The following is an 18,275-nucleotide window of genomic DNA, read 5'->3' on the forward strand; positions in this document are numbered from 1 at the left end:
TATGTGATAATTATGCATTTATTCATGGAACAAACGGTTGCTAAGCTGCTATGAACCCAGTACTGTCCTAGATACTGGGGAGAGACAGAAGGCAGGAGATCTTGACTCTGCTATGATGGGGCTCACTTTTTATTAGGAGACAGAGATGTTGATTGATGCAAAGTGGAAAAAACATTCTAATGGAACAGAGTGTAATTGTAAGGGAGCAAAACTTTAAAAGGACATTTCTGGGAGAGTATCTTTGAGGAGATGACCTTTGGTCTAGATTTGAAAGGTAAGTAGAAACGTAACACTGTGAAGATGAACACTCCAGGCAGAGGGATTAGCAGTACCATGGTACTGAGATCCAGTCTACTTCAAGGACAGTAAGGGACAAGGTGAGTAATGAGAAAGGGGGAGGAAATCAGATTGAGGAGGTGGGTAAGGACTGGATCACACCAACCTTGTAGGCCTGGAAAGGTGTGGACTTCAGTCAAAGGAAAATGGATCACTATTAGAGAATTTTAGTCCAGGTGGAGAAATTATCTAAGATTTTAAAATTCATTTTGGCTGAACTATGGGGGTTAGAAGATTAAGTCAGGAGGCCAGTCAGGAGGCAGTTTTGGTAAAGAGAAAGAGTGGTAGTAAAGCTAAGTTGTATTTTGGAAGTAAAACTAATGGGATGGGGGGAGTGGAAAGCAGGAGCATCAAGGATTCCTGGGTTCTTGGCCTGAAGAAACTGGGTAGACGGTAAATGAAATTTAATGGATAGAGAAGATTGGGGAAGAAATGATGGTTAGGATATAGTAAAATTTCTGCTTTTGATGTGCTAAAACATCCAAATAGGTATAAGCAGACAAATATACTTATGGGTATTTGAAAAAAATGCCAAAATGCATCATAATTTGATACAAAGAAATAATTTTTATATAAGCTTAAATGCCTTTTGAAATAAATTAATGTTAAATTTTATATTATCCTTCTATAGTATCATTATATATCTATGTGTGTGTGTGTGCATATGTATACATTATGTAACACATATATAACTTTGTTATCAGATTTTCATACACACATACACACACACACAATTTGAGAAAATGATGCCACTTTTGAAGATAGCAGCAGACAAGTGATATTTAAAACCCAGACAACCTACAGGGACTTAGGATGAAAATGGGGTAATGGAGGGAAGAGGACAGAACATGGAGTCCGGAGCATTCAAACATTTAACTGCTGGGTAAAGGAGAAGGAATCAGTCAAGAAGTCTAAAAATGAATTACTGGAAAGAAAGAGAAATACAAAGAGCATGTTCTATCACAGAAGTAAAGGAAAGAAAATATTTACAGAGAAAAAGTGAAATTTAAATCTATGAATGTATATATACATATATATATATATATATACACACACATATGCACACACACACACACACACACACACACACAGGAGCTCTTGAACTTTCTAAATAATTATTTCTTTGTATCAAAATGTCTGACTAAATTTCAATATTCTAAATGAGTTTCTTTTCAAAATGACTTAGTAACTACTTAGTGAAGAAACATATCAAACATGCTGAGCAGCTTAGTAAGATAAAGACTGAGAAGGAATCAACCATTGGGTTTAGGAATATAGTGGTCGTTATCACTGTAGATGTTAATTTGGGACAATCTGGAAGAAATGGACCCGTAACTGGAAAGAAGTAAAGATAGGAAGAGAGATTCAGAAGTAGAGAGAGTGAACATATATGTAAAAAGAAGTGCCAGGGGCTGTAGTAGTAAAAGATGATGTTCTGCAAGGAAATCTCACGTTAGGGGGCTCCTAGTTTAAGTCTGAAGACCTCCCTCATCTGTGCCCATGATATAGGGCTGGCTATAAACTGGAGGTGGATTGTGGCATTTGGATCCTGATTGGGAAATTCTTTCTCTCTCTCTTTCTCTGTCTCACTCACAGAAGAAATCAATAAACTTTTGTGATCAGCAGATGGCATAATGGTTACGTCACTGGACTTTCACATGCCCAACCATGGTTTGAGTTCTGGATCTGGTAGCTTAAAATTTATGCAAAGCGTGTGTGCGTGTGTGCCTATAATTCCAAGGGGAGAATAGAGAAGAAGGGATTTTGGCATGGCCATTCCCCCCAAGAGGGTGATTTCTTGCTTTCTGTCTCTCTTTTTCTCCGGTGAGGACATGTGCCCTTCAGGAAAAAATCTCCCTAAAAAAAAAAGAAAGAAACTTTTAAAAAAACGTGTCAAATGTTCCTGGGGATAGATAAGTGTATACGACAGGGTCCTTGTCTATGTTTTTCTTTTGACACAAAAAAGGGTTATATTTATATTAACAAGCCCTTCATGAAGACCTGCTACTACAGTGGAAGAGAAAGTGAAGCTAGATAACACATTTCACCAGGAACACAATATCTTCAGCATATCAAAAACTTTATTTTCAGATTTTCATACTGTTTACATACAAACTAAACTGTTTTATATATTATCCCACAAATTAAATTGCTCAAATATCATTATTGAGAACATGACTATTCAAAAAGAACTGCAGACATTGTAAAAAGTTTTCTTTGTCCTATTTCAAAATCTTCCTAGACAGGATGTTAGATAGCAACCACATATAATATGTGTGAGTGAATGAAATAAGTGTGTCCTTTGCAATAAAACGTCTGAGATTTTATGTAATTATAGGCATGTTGAATGAATAGTTTAGAATAATGTACTGTCATCAAATCTGATCTTCACATACATGTGTAATCCATTTTGCACAATGGTTTCATCGCAGTGTGTATGTAATTAAACTGTAAGGTTCAGTAATAGCTGCTGCTCAGCTGAAATTTTGCTTTTTCATTTTACAGAAATGAATAAAAAACATAGTCTAGTGAACATCAAAGTACTTTTTTGAGACTGTTAAATCTCATCAAAGAGGTCTTCTGGACTGCTGTTCCTTAGCGTTTCCAAAGACATGTTTTCAGTTGAAATGTGCTCCTTTTTCAATGACTCAGGTAGTGAAGGATCAAGTCTGGAGTAAAAAGAAAATTAAGATAGTTTTATTTTTTAGAAATTCCATTATAGAGTAAAAGAAAATGAAGAGACACATAAGTGGAAAGACAGTTAAATCCTGTTTCAGAATTGGTTTAGAGATTTATTTTCCCATGCTATTAACCATAAGAAAAGAGAGAGGAAAGGAATTCAATTTCTTTTCAACTGCTTTAGAATTAATCTGTCTACTCTAAGCTAACAAATTCAAGGGCCTACCACAATGTTCATATTAAGGTCAAGAAATAAAATATCATATCCTCTATTTTGTAATCACTTTTATACAAGGATATAGAAGGTTTCTCAAGTCATTGCTTTAACAAATCTATCACAATTACATTTTCCTTTGACGCCCTAAATTCTACTTGTTAATGTAAATGTACATTTTAATCTCTCTGTAGTGGAAAGTTCTGATTGAATAAATTTCCTTTACTGTTCAGTAGATTAGAAGTGTGTACATGACTAATAATGACTTTTCACATTTATAGCAGTTACTGAGGTAATGTTCTTTGTCCATATTCATTGGTTTAATCTACATATTCTCATTTAGTAAATTTAAATATCATTCAGGACTAGTACTGTATTTACCACATCAATGGATTAACCTCTATATTTATGTATTGTTTTCTTTGAGTCCTAGGATAACAAGTTGTTTACAGCCCTGATGATTGTTAACTGTTCTTGAAAAAAGTGAGCTGAAGGACAATAGAGCTCAATCAAAGAAAAGCTTAAGGACACATGTTTATATCCTTATATAAACTTTGTCAGTGGTTCTCCACAGAACTGAGATAAAATATCTTTAGTCTTAACAATTAGAGGTGGCTTCAGGGGTAATTACAATTAGGTTTAGTCAACCCAATAATTCCCTCATATTTTCAACTTCAAAGGCAGGAGAGGGTTCTAGCAACTTAGTACAGTTGAAAGAGCATGGGGCGTGGAGGCAGGACACACAGGTTTAAACCCAGGTCTATTTGTTATTAGCTATGTGATTTTAGGTAAGTCACCTAACCAACCAAACTTCTGTTTTCTCACCTGTAAAACATAGTATTTACCTAAGAGACAGTTTAAAAATTAAGAAGGTGATATGAATACTTATTAATTTCTAAAAAGCATTTAGAAATCATTACTTTCGGCTGCTAATTTTGCATAAATTATATACGAATTCCTGGCAATAGCAGAATAAAATCATAACTAAAATACAGCAACACCAAGTATGTTTAAACAATGAGTATTTTAAAAAGCCTAAATGCATACTTAGTTGCAGAATATTAGAAACGAATCTACCAAAGGGTCCTTCTTGGCCTGGGACATGTTCTGTCATATCCTCAGAAAGCCAAGTTCAGACATTGCCGTTGCAGGAAGGAATGCCAAGGTGCTAGGCATTAATGCCTTGTCAAGATGACAAGTACTACCCTCTGGGAGTTGCAGTGTTAAAATTAACAATAAATACAGACAGAATTATTGTACCATGTAATTAAATATCTAAAAATATATTCCACAGGAGTAGAAAATGATATAGCATGGAATTAAAGTATAATTATTACATGTATAAATTTTTAATGTCAACTCAAAACACATTAAACATTTTTCTCTGGCCCTAAATGTCAAGTTGCTTTAATTCCTTATAGGAAAAAGAGAGAAGTGAATTATTTCAATTAAAAAGTCAGGCATGGAAAGACCTCTATAAATTTGTTCCTTGTCTAGACACTGGGCTAACAGAACACAGAGACCAGTTTTGTTTAAAAAAATCTGCACTTCAGGAGCCAGCTCCATGGCCTGGTGGTTGAGACAGCTGGATGCCACATGGCCGACCCTGTGGTTGGAGTTCTGGACCCAGCAGCCTAAGAAACATGCCCTACGTGTATCCTTGCATGCCTAAAATCCTGAAGGGAGAGAGAAATGGAAGAAAAGGGATGGCAGTGTGACTTTTCCACACTAGGGGTCCTTTCTCCTCTCCCTCTTTCTTTGGCAAGCACGCGTGCCCACTAGCAGAAAAGAAGAAAACTTGGCCCTTCAGAAGAATCACTCTGAAGTGGTAAGTCAGAAAGAAATATTAACACTCTGGTGCTCCTTTTATAAATCTCATGGCCTATTAAGGTCATAAGGAGCTAAAAAAAAAGATTTTTGACTTTTGTTCATAGGTCTAGTCATAATAGGTGCTTATGAAAAGTTTTTCAATAGGGCCAACAGGTGTTGTGGTAGTTAAAATGCCTGACTCACACATGACTGATTGTGGTTCAAGCTCTAGACCCAATGGCTTGAAAATCACACTGGGTGCATGTGTGTATGTGTGCCAAATCTGCAGTAGAGAATGGAGAAGAGATTGTGGCATAGTCATCCTCCTTGGGGGTTGATTTCTCACTTTCTCTTTCTCTGTCTGTCTCTCTCCAGTGAATACATGTGCCCAACAGCAAAAATCTAAAAAAAAAAAAAAAAAAGTTGTTCAATGAATGGAGATCACTGTTCTATAGCTTTCATATCCATGGAAAATCAACAATAAATTTAGAGCTTTTCTCACAACCAAAATAAAGTTTAATACTTTTCGTAAGTGTTTGTTGTAAGATTTTTTGAAAATTCCAAAAACCTAAAAAAGAATAAAATGTTTATTATACTACTTTATATAATTTGTCATTTCATAAATTTTCTTTGACAAAAATGAGATCATTGCATATATTTACAGTTTTGCAGCTTCATATTTTTACACTACAATAGAGAGGTCTTTGCATACTGTAAAATTTAGATCTACAATAATCATCCATTTTAATTTGAATGTCCCATTAGTCCATTGATAGTTGGTTCCATTTTAAAATGATTTTATAAACAATATAATGATTAATATCCTCTTGTAAATCCCTCAGCAGACATAGCATATTATTTTTCTCATGAACATACATGTTTTATGAAATCATGCTTGGAAGTGAAAGTTGATTTTAATATGACTAGAGAGGAACATGGTGAGAAAGAAAGAGAGAGAGAGAAAGTGAGAAAGCAAGCCACCAGGTCTGGGACTCAAACCACAGTCGGCCATGTGGGAGTCCAGTGCCCTTAACCACCACTCCACCTGCTGACCCATGGAGGTGAAATTTGAAAGCAAGTAACTCAGAAAACCTGTATCTAAAGTCTTGATAGAAATTGAGCTTACCAAGTAATTTTGGACTTGGGAGTTCTTCTTTGTCTAATTACATTACAGCCATTAGTGATGGCTCAATTTAAATTCTAAACCTTCCCCAAAGACTTAATTTTGCTTTTCCACACTCAAGTTGATTTTTCTTTCCACCAATCATTCTGAGAACCTAATGTCCGCACTCTATACTTTCACACACAGTTTTATTAATTTCATCCATATTTGTTGCATTTTTGCTATGAATACATCACTGTGATGGGGAAATATAATAAATATGATCAAGGTTACACATGATGCCTGCTCCCAGAAAGCATTCAGTTAAACTTTTTGACTTTATCTGTTTTTTTTTTTTTCCCCTCAAATGTGTGTTTTAACATTAAAAATGTTATAAATAGGTTGGAGGTAAAAATCATGTAATATAATTTGTTCATAAAGTATAATTTATCCTTTTAGGAATTTCTATAAATATTGATGTATTTAGGATTTAAGGTGATTTTCAGAGAGTTTTCTGTGTGTAACATGATTTAAGGAGGACTTCTGAATCCTGAATCTGAGTCAGGAGATTTTTGTTTGTTTGTTTTCAGAGAGATTTTTTTGCTGTAGGATGAAAGCACTTGCAGAAGAGAGACAGAGACAGAGAGACGGAGGTGAGAAGTAACCCCCCCCCACACACACACCCCGCCAGGGGGAATGGGAATGCTACACAATTCCTTCTCTTCCATTCTCCTCTAAGGATTTTGGACACGTACGCATGCATGCACGCACACATGCCCAATTTGAGTTTAAAGCCACTGGGTCCGGGTCTTGAATCGTGGTCCAACTACATGGGAGTCCAGTGATGTAACCATTATGACATCTGCTGGTCCCCTAGGAGATTTTCTTTTTAAGTTTATGTACTTATTTCCTCAGAGAAAGAGAGAGAGAGAGATAGAACCCCTAACACTTTCCTCACATCACATTCTACTGCTAAGCTCACATAGCCTGGATCACCTGCACACATACGTACTTCTGGCATGCTTAGGAAGGTCCAGGACATAAACCCAGGATCTTTCTCATTTGGCCAGTTGTGCTACCACTGCAACACCATTTGGTCCCATGAGATCTTTGTTCATGCTCTACATCTTTGAGATTTTGGTTGGTTCAGTGCACCCTTCTAGACTTGCTTCTTAACTTGTGGAAAGTTAGGATTAGTGTAAAGCATCTTGGAGCTCATTTAGCCCCCAAATTCTGAACTAGTTATGTTCAAACAGTTGAACATAGACTGCTTTGCAAAACACAGGCTGTCAAAAAATATTTGTGAGATAAATGAATAACGTGAATCAAAAAGTAAATGTTAATAACATAATAAGAAACTTTATAGTTAAAGGCTAAAGCATAAACCTTTTTTTTTTTTTCTTTTTTTTTTTTTGAGAGGTTTCTGCCATAGGGCGCGTGTGCTCGCCAGACAGACAGAGAGAGACAGAAAGCGAGAAATCACCCCCCCAGGGGGGATGGCCATGCTGCAATCTCTTCTCCTCCATTCTCCTCTAGGGATCTTGGGCACACACGCACATGTGCCCGGCGTGAGTTTGAAGCCACCGGGTCCAGAACTCAAACCGTGGTTGACCACATGGGAGTCCAGCGACATAGCCATTATGATAACTGCTGGTCCCAAGCATAAACCTTTTTCAAATAAAGGAAATAAAATTAAACTTCTCCAGATGATAACAACCTCACTAAAAGATGGCTTACATTCTCAATAACATAGCTGCAGTGATTCATATGTTCTATTTAATTTTGTATGCATTAACACACACACACACACACACACACACACACACACAAAGATACTCACAGCCACACACACACATATGTACACAAACTATAACTTGAAACAAAATTTCACTACAATCAGTGAATAGTGTAGATCAAAAGCTAGATTTGTGAGTCTCACGCAGTGAAAGTTCCCCTACAAGGCTAAAATGGATTTTTGTCTTATCTTTTTAACTTCCTGGATGAATTATAAACATATTTTCAAATATTTCCAGGTATTAGCTAATTTTGGGGAGATTTTTCTCAGCCAAGTTTAAAATAGAATCACTATGACTGAAAAAACATTATTTTTTTTTTATTCAAATGAGAAGCACTGGTATATTTTGGAGTGAATTTTGTAACATATTCTGAGAGTATTATTGTTTAAAATGGAATCACTATGACTGAAAAAACATTTTTTTTTTATTCAAATGAGAAGCACTGGTATATTTTGGAGTGAATTTTGTAACATATTCTGAGAGTATTATTTCTGAAATATGTCAAGGCAGCAACCTGAGCAAATTGAGAGGTCTAGGAAAATGTGTAGTGATTAATGAACCGTGACACTTAAAGAATCTTATTCATTTGACTCCTGACACGAACAATGGTTCTGAAATAAAAAATCAATTTATATATAGCCTAAATATTGCTCTTCCTATACAACACAAATAAAATCCAATTCTCGGTGAATTAAATTTAAATGAGAAAGGAAAACTGCAAAGATTTTAGAATACAATAAAGGAGAATGTCTTTGGTATCTCTGGATAAAGAATTCTGTTTAGGACAGAAATTGAAAACAATAAACATAAAAACTGATAAATTTAATTACATTGTAAGTACTTCTATTCACCAATAGATATCTTTAAAGAAATAAAAAGACAAGTCAAACTGAAAAGATACTGCAACATATGCTAATAACACAGGATTAGTACCCAAAGAACTAGAAACAAACAAAAAAAATCCATATAATTAAAAAAATGTATGCTGAAGCTATAGGAACTTTCTAAAAGATGGACTGGTAGGAGTAAATATGCATATGATAATAAGCTCCAGTTCCTTAGTGATAAAGAAAATGCAATTTAAAAACCACTGCAAAATATTTTACAGTGAAGTTTGGTATGGAATACTAGAGAATGTTAAAACTGAAAGGCAGACAACTAAGAGAAATAAGTAGAAGGAAAAGAAAGAGAAAATTAGAGACAAGAGAGATTAGCAAAAATTAAAATGTAAAACAATATCAAGGAACTCAGAAGATATGGTACAAATAGATTAATTATTGCTGGTGGGAGGACAAATATTGGGAATCACTTTGTAAAACAATTTGGCAATAACTGCCAAAGTATATGAAGATGTGCACATTTATTACCAAGGAATTCCTCTGTTGGGTACACACTTTGGAGAAACATTTGTGTATATATTGAGCTGTTGGAAAAGTCATGACATATTTTTCTGTGCATCAGGAGGTATGCACACAGTCACAGGTGCATTGTTTGTAATGCAGAAAAACTAAGAATTACCCAATATCTCTACATAGAAAAATAGGCAAATTATTGAATTTTCATCCAATAGAATACTATACAGGTACACACATGCGTGAATCTCATTCTGTTGAGCAAAAGAGCAAGGCATAAAATAATACACACGGTATGGTTCTATTTGTTTAGTGTTCAAAACACGCACTCTTTCAATAACGGTGTGTGTGTGTGTGTGTGTGTGTGTGTGTGGTATATATCAGTCTGTCTGGTCTGCATATACTTAATTGTTCTGGATCTTATGTGCTCTTTCCAAAAAGTCCATGTTCTGAGATTTCTAGACCTATAGCTTTGGCGATTGTGATGACGGGGATATGGAAGAGACACCGGTTTAGTATTAAGCATAAAGAGTTCAGTTTCATAGGGATGAGCCTGAAGTACCTGAGAATATCTAGAAGACAGATGTTGAGTAGGCTGATTATTATACGGGTGTAGAGCTCAGGACAGATGTCTGAACTAGAAGGAACAAGACAGCAGTTGCTGTCATTTCCTGGTCACTAAAGGCAAATGAATGTGTTGAAGAGATCACCCAGAGAAGGGTCTAACAGAAGAGTGAGGTTCAGTATGGAATACTAGAGAATGCTAAAACTGAGAGGCAGACAACTGAGAGAAAAAAGTAGAAGGAAACTGAAAAGGAATGATTCAAAAGAGATGAGGAGAGCCAGGGCGGGGCACTGTCACAGTATCCAAGAGCCACTGTTACTGAGCATTTGCTCTGCTTCCACTTGCCGCCCAAATGCTGGCTCTGTACAGCTGTGACTGCCAAACCTGTAAACATGTTTTACCTGCATTATCATCACCCACCACGGATCATCCGATGTTATGAAGAATGGCCTGGAAGAATACTGCTATGCTCTTTATCTGTTACAAATAAGGAGGACAGATGAAGTTTTCTTCTGAGAAGAACAAAGTTTTAAACTCTCAGAGTGTGGCAGTCATAGCAAAAATTTGGCAAAATGGCTAATTCCTGCCTGGGTACCAAGACAGGGCATTCTGAGGTAGCTCTTTTTCTCATGTTAAAAAATAAAAAAAGTATATACAACTTTGTTTTACTACAAACTCCCCCCATAACCACCCATTTATCTATGGCTTTCCACTAGGATTGAGGTGTAAAGCTCAGGCATAGGGAGAGAGATGAAGATGAGAGGTGAGCTAAGGGCGATGACTAGGTGAGAGTCAGATCTGTGTTGGCTGCATCGTACATAACTTGGTAATGATGAAGGCCAGATACTAATGGTTTGTTTCTTAGGGTGTATAAAATCAAACCTTCAGCAAAATGACCTCAAAAATACCCAACTAAATCAAAATATCAGGTAATTGCTGATATTACATAACTAGACAATGACCTTTAATAGTGACCTTAACAGAATTCCCATTATGGAATAAGTTCAATTGTAAAAACATTTTTAAATGGAAAGGTTTTAAATTATAAACTTAAAGATTGGACACCATCAAAGTTACCACTGCATTTTCAAAGTAAATATTACTATTTTTAAGAAGTTTCCTCTTACAATAAATAGGAAAAATAGCCTACAAATTTCTACTTGACCTTATAAAAACCAAAAGCATCTCCTAAATAAATTAACAAGTTGAAGTCATCAGGATTCAGTAAAACCAGTGGTGAGCATTGTCTGGAATTCACTAGACCTGATGTCATTTCATTGGCTTGAGAAAATCAAAGAAAAGGTGAAACGTTCTTTCTGGCAACCAGAATGGCAAATAAAAGAAACTGAATTAGTTATTTTCTATTTAACTCTTAAAGATGTCTTTTTCTAATGAACATAACCTTGCTCTTTATATTCATCAAAAGAAAGAAGAAAATACTTTTGAAATAAGTAATTTTGAATGAAACAAAGAAAAAAGAATAATGAACAGTGAATACACTTAATGCTAAAATGCATTTACATGGGAAAGAAAGATTTTTCTAAAATTTTCTAGTAAAATGCATGAACTATGGGTATGAAAATAAGACTATCTAGTTCTATATAATTTAATTTTAAAAGTCGACCACTAAGATAAATATATATCCACAGTCCACAAGGATGCCTATCACTTACATAAAACTTCATAATAACAAATTAGAAGATTCTGTAACTCTTGCTGTACTTTATTCAATGAATAATATTGTCCTGATAATTCATCGGATAATCAATACTAAAATCTATGTGCTTTAAAATAAAAAAAAAGTAAAATGCCCTATGTTAAATTCCACTGTCCTAATTTACTGTAATTTTTGATATGGTATGGGTGACATTTGCTACTGCTGATCTGTACCTATAAAAGTAGAAAATTATCACCATGACAGGAAGTTTTTCTGTACTACTTTTAGTTTAAGACAGACCAGGTGGTCTTTGAGCTTATTGCTGCTTAGGGTGCTACAAAAAAGTCTCCTTTACTAGCTCAGAAAGGCCTCTTAGTCGTGTGCCTTGTGTCTCAAAAAGTAGCTCTGTAAGATAAGCTCTAAAAAATGAGATGTGTCTCAAAGTATTTGGAAAATATTAACTTCCTTCTACTGGGTCTCTAAGTGTTTTGTGTGTATATTATGAATTAAAAGCTATGAAAAATTCTTCTATAAATAAAACTGTTAGTTAAATTATTAGGTTGGATGAGAGCTAGGTGTACAGAGTGTATCTAGAAACTAGTGCGTGTGAATATATTATATATGTGTATATACATATACACTTGTTTATGCAGTATATCTCTAGAAAGACAATTTACTGGTAGTGGAGGAGAGGAATTTGGCTTGAGACAGGGATACTGTTTGCTGTATATTTTCTTAAACTGTTGAGATTTAAAAAAAAAATCATTCATATGAGGTGGTTCTCCAAAATTTCATGGAAAATTTATATTATAGAAAAACTGCATGGATTTCAAAACTTTTTTGCACTAATAAAAACTTGTAATTCCATTTTTCTATAAACTTTTTGAGGTTTCCTCACACATATTTTCTAAGTGCTTTAAGAATAGAGGAGCTTGTTTAACAGGTTTTCCAAATGAGCTTGGCAGCAGAATCCTCATTTCTCACATTCTCTCAACCATTAACATCCCAAGAAATAGTGCTCTTTGGAATGGGCTGTATCATTTGCCTTCCTTACAGTATAACATCTACTGAACCTCAAAACTTAGAGGTGCGAAGAAGGAAAATGAAAGTGAGAAAAGAAGACAGAACTTTTCCTTTGGCTACTAAGAAAAGTGGAAACATGTGGACAAACAATAAAGTCAGCCATGAAGGTCAGTAATTTTTTTCTGTTAATTCATGACAAAGCATATTAATGTGTTTGAGAGAGAGAGGGAAGAAGGCAGGGAGGAAGCGATGGAGAGAAGCACTTCTCACAAGACAAGGTCATGCTCAATCCCCCCTTCTAGTCCTCCAGTCCGCCAGGATCCTGGGCACATGTGTGTACATACTGGCATGTGTTTGAGACAATCAGGTGGGGAACTCAAACTGAGGTCGGCATGTGGCTTCCAGCTCTGCTCTCTGGTACATTACAACTGTGCTGCAGGGGCTGAGCCAAGGTTAGTAATTTCTCATGAACCTGAGGCAGGAGCAATAGTTTCACCACAGTGTGAAGCCAGCTGTTTTCCTTTCCTATGTCTGCTGCTACAAATTACCACCATGTAATTTGTAGTGGCAATTTACCCTTTTATATTTGGGAGGACAGAAGTCTGACAGAGATATCACTGTGCTAATGTCAAGGCGTTGGCAGAGCTGTGTTGCTCTCTGGCGGCTCCAGTGGAGAAGCTGTTTCCCTGTTATTTTTCCAGCTTCTGGAGACCATTCCTTTCCTCTGTCTTCAACAGCAGGTGGACTTCTCACATGACATCACTCTGGCTTGCTTGCTCTGACTCTTCTGTCTCTGTCTTCCATTTAAAGTCCTTTGGGATTACTGGATCTACCTAGATAATCTATGAAAATTTTGCTATATTTAAGGTCAGTTGATTTGCAACCTTAATTCTATCTGTCACCTTATTTTCTCTTTGCCATATGGTCCAACATATCCTCAGGTTTTAAGAATTAAGACATGAACATCCCTAGGGGGGATATTATTCTGACTACCATCTCCAGTAGTAACTTTGTTAGGGTTCATTTGTAATTCAGGTCCACCAGATTTTTTGTTGGTTTATTTTAGGAAAACTGAATGTAGAATCAAGTTGAGTAAGCACAGATCATGGAAGGCCCAGAGGGAAAAGAAAGCCCCAATGGTTGGAAGAGGTATTAACAAAGTCCGTAATATGATCTGATGCTCAAAAGCACACACACAGTGGTCTTATCTAGAGATGAACTGAACCAGAATCACTGAGAGAGGGTGTTATCATCCATCACCTCCCCATCCACTATTCATTGAGTACCTATCATGTGTCAGAGACTGAGCCAGATAGTTGGGATGAAAAAGTAAGCAAACAACCTATCCAAGGCAGAGGTAACACTGAGCTGCGAGGTACCAATAAAAGCATATTTGCAGGAGTCTTGGACTAGGAGTGACTTTACAAATGGAATGTTGTGTTTCACTACAATAGTTCTAGAGCATGGCTGTTAAAGAACTATCATGAGCATGTGTCAGTCACACAGGGCCACAAACTTAGAAAGGCTTCATACCTAGTGAACTGATGCTCTGTTATTTCCCTAGGTTGTCCTAGGGAAACGAGTAACTGAGGATGATTCTGCAGCCGGACTACTTAGAAAAAGGCTTCATACCTGGTGAACCTGATGCTCTGTTATTTCCCTAGGTTGTCCTAGGGAAACGAGTAACTGAGGATGATTCTGCAGCCGGACTTTTTAAAGACGACAATTTTATAGCATTGCCAACATTGTATAATAGCTTTTATTTAAAGTGAGTGTCATATAACTTCACATAAAATGAACAAACTGAAAATCCATTTCTTCACAAGTTGTAGCAATTCAACTTGGTACTATGGGGGAACATAAAGAGAGTCACTGTTCAAATTTTGGGAGATGGTCTAACTTTCTCAAAGAAAAATCTCAGAAAGGAGTCACAGCACTGGAATAGGCAGACAGAAACTGTGGCTTTTGATTTTGAATGAAAGAGATTAAACTTTTCAGTTGAAGTTTAAAATTGTAACAAAATTGTAAAGGAAAACAAACTGTATAAGGAGGCAAAATGTTTTTAAACAAACACTGTTTCCACAGTTGTTTTTAATTCACTGTACAGATGAGGCAATATGAGCCATGGAGAATGTAGACAGAATTACTGAAGGAAGATCTAAGCAACCGTTTTTGCCCAGGAAACATCTTTAACACGTATGGTATTATGATTCCAGTAAAAGGTTGTATGCCACTACTAAACCTTGTTTTTATCACACTAAAAATATGTGTGATCAGCAGTTAGCATAATGGCTATGCCACTGGACTCCCATGTAGTCGACCACAGTTCGAGTCCCGGACCTGGTGGCTTCAACTCACGCCCGGCACGTATGTGTGCGTGCCCAAAATTCTGAGAGGAGAATGGAGGAAAAGAGATTGCGGCGTGGCCATCCCTATGGGGGGGAGGGGTGAGTTCTCGCTTTCTGTCTTTCTGTCTCTCTCTATCTTTCTAGCGAGCATACCCGCCCTCTAGTAAAAACCTCTAAAAAAAATGTGAAGTAATCCCAAGTGTTATTTAAGTCCATCAAATCCACACAGAAAGCAGTTGACTACATTTGTGTGTTATGTTCACCTAATTATATTAACTAAGCACACTATCTACATTTCCTTGTTGTGAAATCTTTACACGTACATAATTACCACTTTTTCAAGACTTCATGCTGTATATTTTAAGGAAGCAGAGTAAGTACAACATATGGTCAGCTCCATTAGGGCATTAATTGATACAATGTGGTCTCTTTTCTTTAAATATATTCTGCCAATCAATGGCTTCAGAAAAATTAAAAATTGAGATTATTTAGTCATAATTCTCCAAGACACACACACACACACACACACACACACACACACACACATATGTATTTAGTGGAGGAACCTTTACACATTATTCAGAAAAACTAAAAAATTTATTGAAGACCAATTTCTGTACAGGTCTTGGTTTAATTTGCCAAAACACAGAACATGTAGATTTAATTATTATGCCATGGACATACAGATTCAATACATGATTGACTTGCTAATTCACACAATCATTGTAACCTGAGTGATCTTATTTTGCTACTGTAAGAAAGCAATACATCTCACCCTAGACTGCCACCTTAACTACATACGTAACTGTTCTTGCCTTTCATTTCTTTCTCTTTCAGCTTATCTTTCACACTGCTGCTAAGTAGCTATCTTTCTACAAGACAAATCAGATTATGATGTTTCACTACTATAAGGCTGTAGTTGAAACTCCCTTGGCAGAGCAAAAGAAAATCGTTGTGTAATTTTTAGTTGCATGTCTGTTACGGCTCAACCTATGTGGTGTTCCTCTACACCAAACACCCCAATACCCAACAAATACATTATTCCTTCTTAATTTCCATACTTTCCTATACAGTCCCCTTTGGGAATTCTTTTCTACCTTCTTTATGTAGTAGGCTTCTATTCATCTTTCTAAGCCAGGTTCAAATATCACTGCTTCTGCGAAGTCTCCCATTTCTCTCCCAAGAGAGAAAGTCATTATGTCCTACTTGCCTATAGTATATCCTAAGTCAATAGGCTTTTGTATTGGTAATCACTGCTGTGTAATAAACCAGCCTAAACTCAGTGGCATGAAGCAAAAATCATTTTGTTATGCTCATATTTTCTGTGAGTCAGCAACTGAACAGGGCATAGTGGGAATGGATTATCTCTGCTCTATGATATCAGGGCCTTAGCAGGAAAGAATGGAAAGCTGGGGGTGAGACAAAGACTGGGAGATATTCCAAAGATCATTCATTCATATCTGGCACTTGGGTGGGAAAGTCTCAAAGAACAGGACTGGCTCCTGGAGAGTCCAGAGCAGCCTGGCTTTCCTGTAGCATAGTGGCCTCAGGTAGTCAGACTTCTTACACAAAAGCTTAGGGCTTTAGGTGCAAGGTTGTCTTTTCTGATGTAGCTTCTGGAAATCACATAATTTCTCTTGCATTTCACTGTCTGAATGAAATAAAAAGCCTGATCATACTTAAGGAATAGGTACACAGAAACCAAATCCCCATAAAAGAGTGTCACCCACACTTTAGTTCTGCATAGTATTGCTACTAATATTGTAAACAGCGTGAGAACAGGGACTCATTTAGAATTACTGTTTGTTCAAAATATGGTACAATTCTTTAGAATAAAGAACTGATTCAGTTTAATAAATGGACTAAAAAGCCTATTGTTGAGGACATTTGCCTTTTTTTCCTCTTAAAGTTGAATATGAAAAAAAGCTATAGCTAGTTTCACATAAAATGTATACAGAGAGTAAGACTCATTCCAGAACAAAAGGGTAACAATATAGACTTTTTAGGAAACATCATCACACAGAAAAGATTTATACCTCATTTATGTCTAAGCAAGGCCAAGTTTAATTTCTAGCTAGTAGTTAGCTCAGTTTCCAGATGAGATATCTTAAATTATTTATTTTTCTGAACTGTTGTGGTGTTTATAAATGTATATGCTTACCAGTTCACACTAACACTATTGGTTTAGTAATGCTCACTTTACTGGCATGTTTGGGAAAAAGGAGCTGTGGATAAATGATTGTGTTTCAATCCTCATGGCTTAAAGTCTACTAACAAGTGCTAGTCAACTTCCAAGCACACATCCACTCAAATTCCAACTACTAGAGAACTCTATTTAGCTGGATTTTCTGTTAACCTGAGTTTTATGAAATTATTATTATTTTTTTAGAGAGATTTTTGTTAAAGGGTACATGTGCTCACTGGACATAGAGAGAGAGAGAGAGAGAGAACCTAAGAAATCATAGCCTGAGGGATGACCACACTGCAGTCCCTTCTCTTCCATTCTCCTCTCAGAATTTTGGGCACATACACACGCACCCCGGGCAAGTTTCAAGCTCCTGAGTCTGGGACTCAAACCGTGATTGGCCAAGTGGGAGTCCAGTACCTTAACCACAATGCTGCCTACTGGCCCCTATTATTATTATTATTAAAGCGTTAAGACAGTCCATTTATACCTCTTCTATCTGGCTAGTGAGAAACAACAGGACAAATAAATAATCTTTTTTTTTGGGGGGGGAGAGGTTTTTGCTATATGGTGCATGTGCTCGTCAGAAAGACAGAGACAGAGAGACAGAAAGTGAGAAATCACCCTCCCCCCCAGGGGGGATGGCCACACCGCAATCCCTTCTCTTCCATTCTCCTCTCAGGATCTTGGGCACGCATGCACGCACATGCGCCCGGTGTGAGTTTAAGCCACTAGGTCTGGGACTTGAACCGCGATAGGCTACATGGGAGCCCAGCGACGTAGTTATTACTCCATCTTCTGGTCCCAGTAATCATACTTTCTTAATAATGAAAGTTAGTGAAGCTGAAATAAAATCTTTAGCACTATGTATCCTTAATTATGAAAATAAATGTGGCTCCTGTTATCAACAAGAAATTATCAGTATTAATCTCATAATTACTAATCACTCAAGAAGAATAATCAGATTTAAATAATCAGAAAGCATAAACAGAAATGAAAATGTTAAACCAAGAAATTGTAACAATTATTTGGAATTAGGAAAGCTGTCATCTATCAATTCATAAGGAGTCCCAAAGACAACCATGAAAATTAAACAGGCTATAACCATGCATGGAAACTATTTGCTGGATTCAACAACGTGATCATAATTTCCCTTAAAATATATATAGCCTCCAAATTTCCCTCTAAATGTTTCTGGCCCTCTACAGA

The 18,275-nt window shown here is 36.4% G+C and overlaps 1 protein-coding gene across 1 annotated transcript in view; it reads right to left on the reverse strand.

Annotated features, from left to right (window-relative positions):
- Positions 1-2,445: 2,445 nt before the first annotated feature.
- The window catches only part of XRCC4 (X-ray repair cross complementing 4), a 287,206-nt gene continuing 271,376 nt past the window's right edge, over positions 2,446-18,275 (reverse strand). The window contains exon 8 of the mRNA XM_006143484.3: positions 2,446-3,005. Within this exon, the coding sequence (XP_006143546.1) occupies positions 2,894-3,005 (112 nt within the window). The 3' untranslated portion in view covers positions 2,446-2,893. The remainder of the gene's footprint in view (positions 3,006-18,275) is intronic.

This window comes from Tupaia chinensis, unplaced genomic scaffold (genome assembly GCF_000334495.1).
Source record: "Tupaia chinensis unplaced genomic scaffold, TupChi_1.0 Scaffold000099_1, whole genome shotgun sequence".
Lineage (NCBI taxonomy): Eukaryota > Metazoa > Chordata > Mammalia > Scandentia > Tupaiidae > Tupaia > Tupaia belangeri.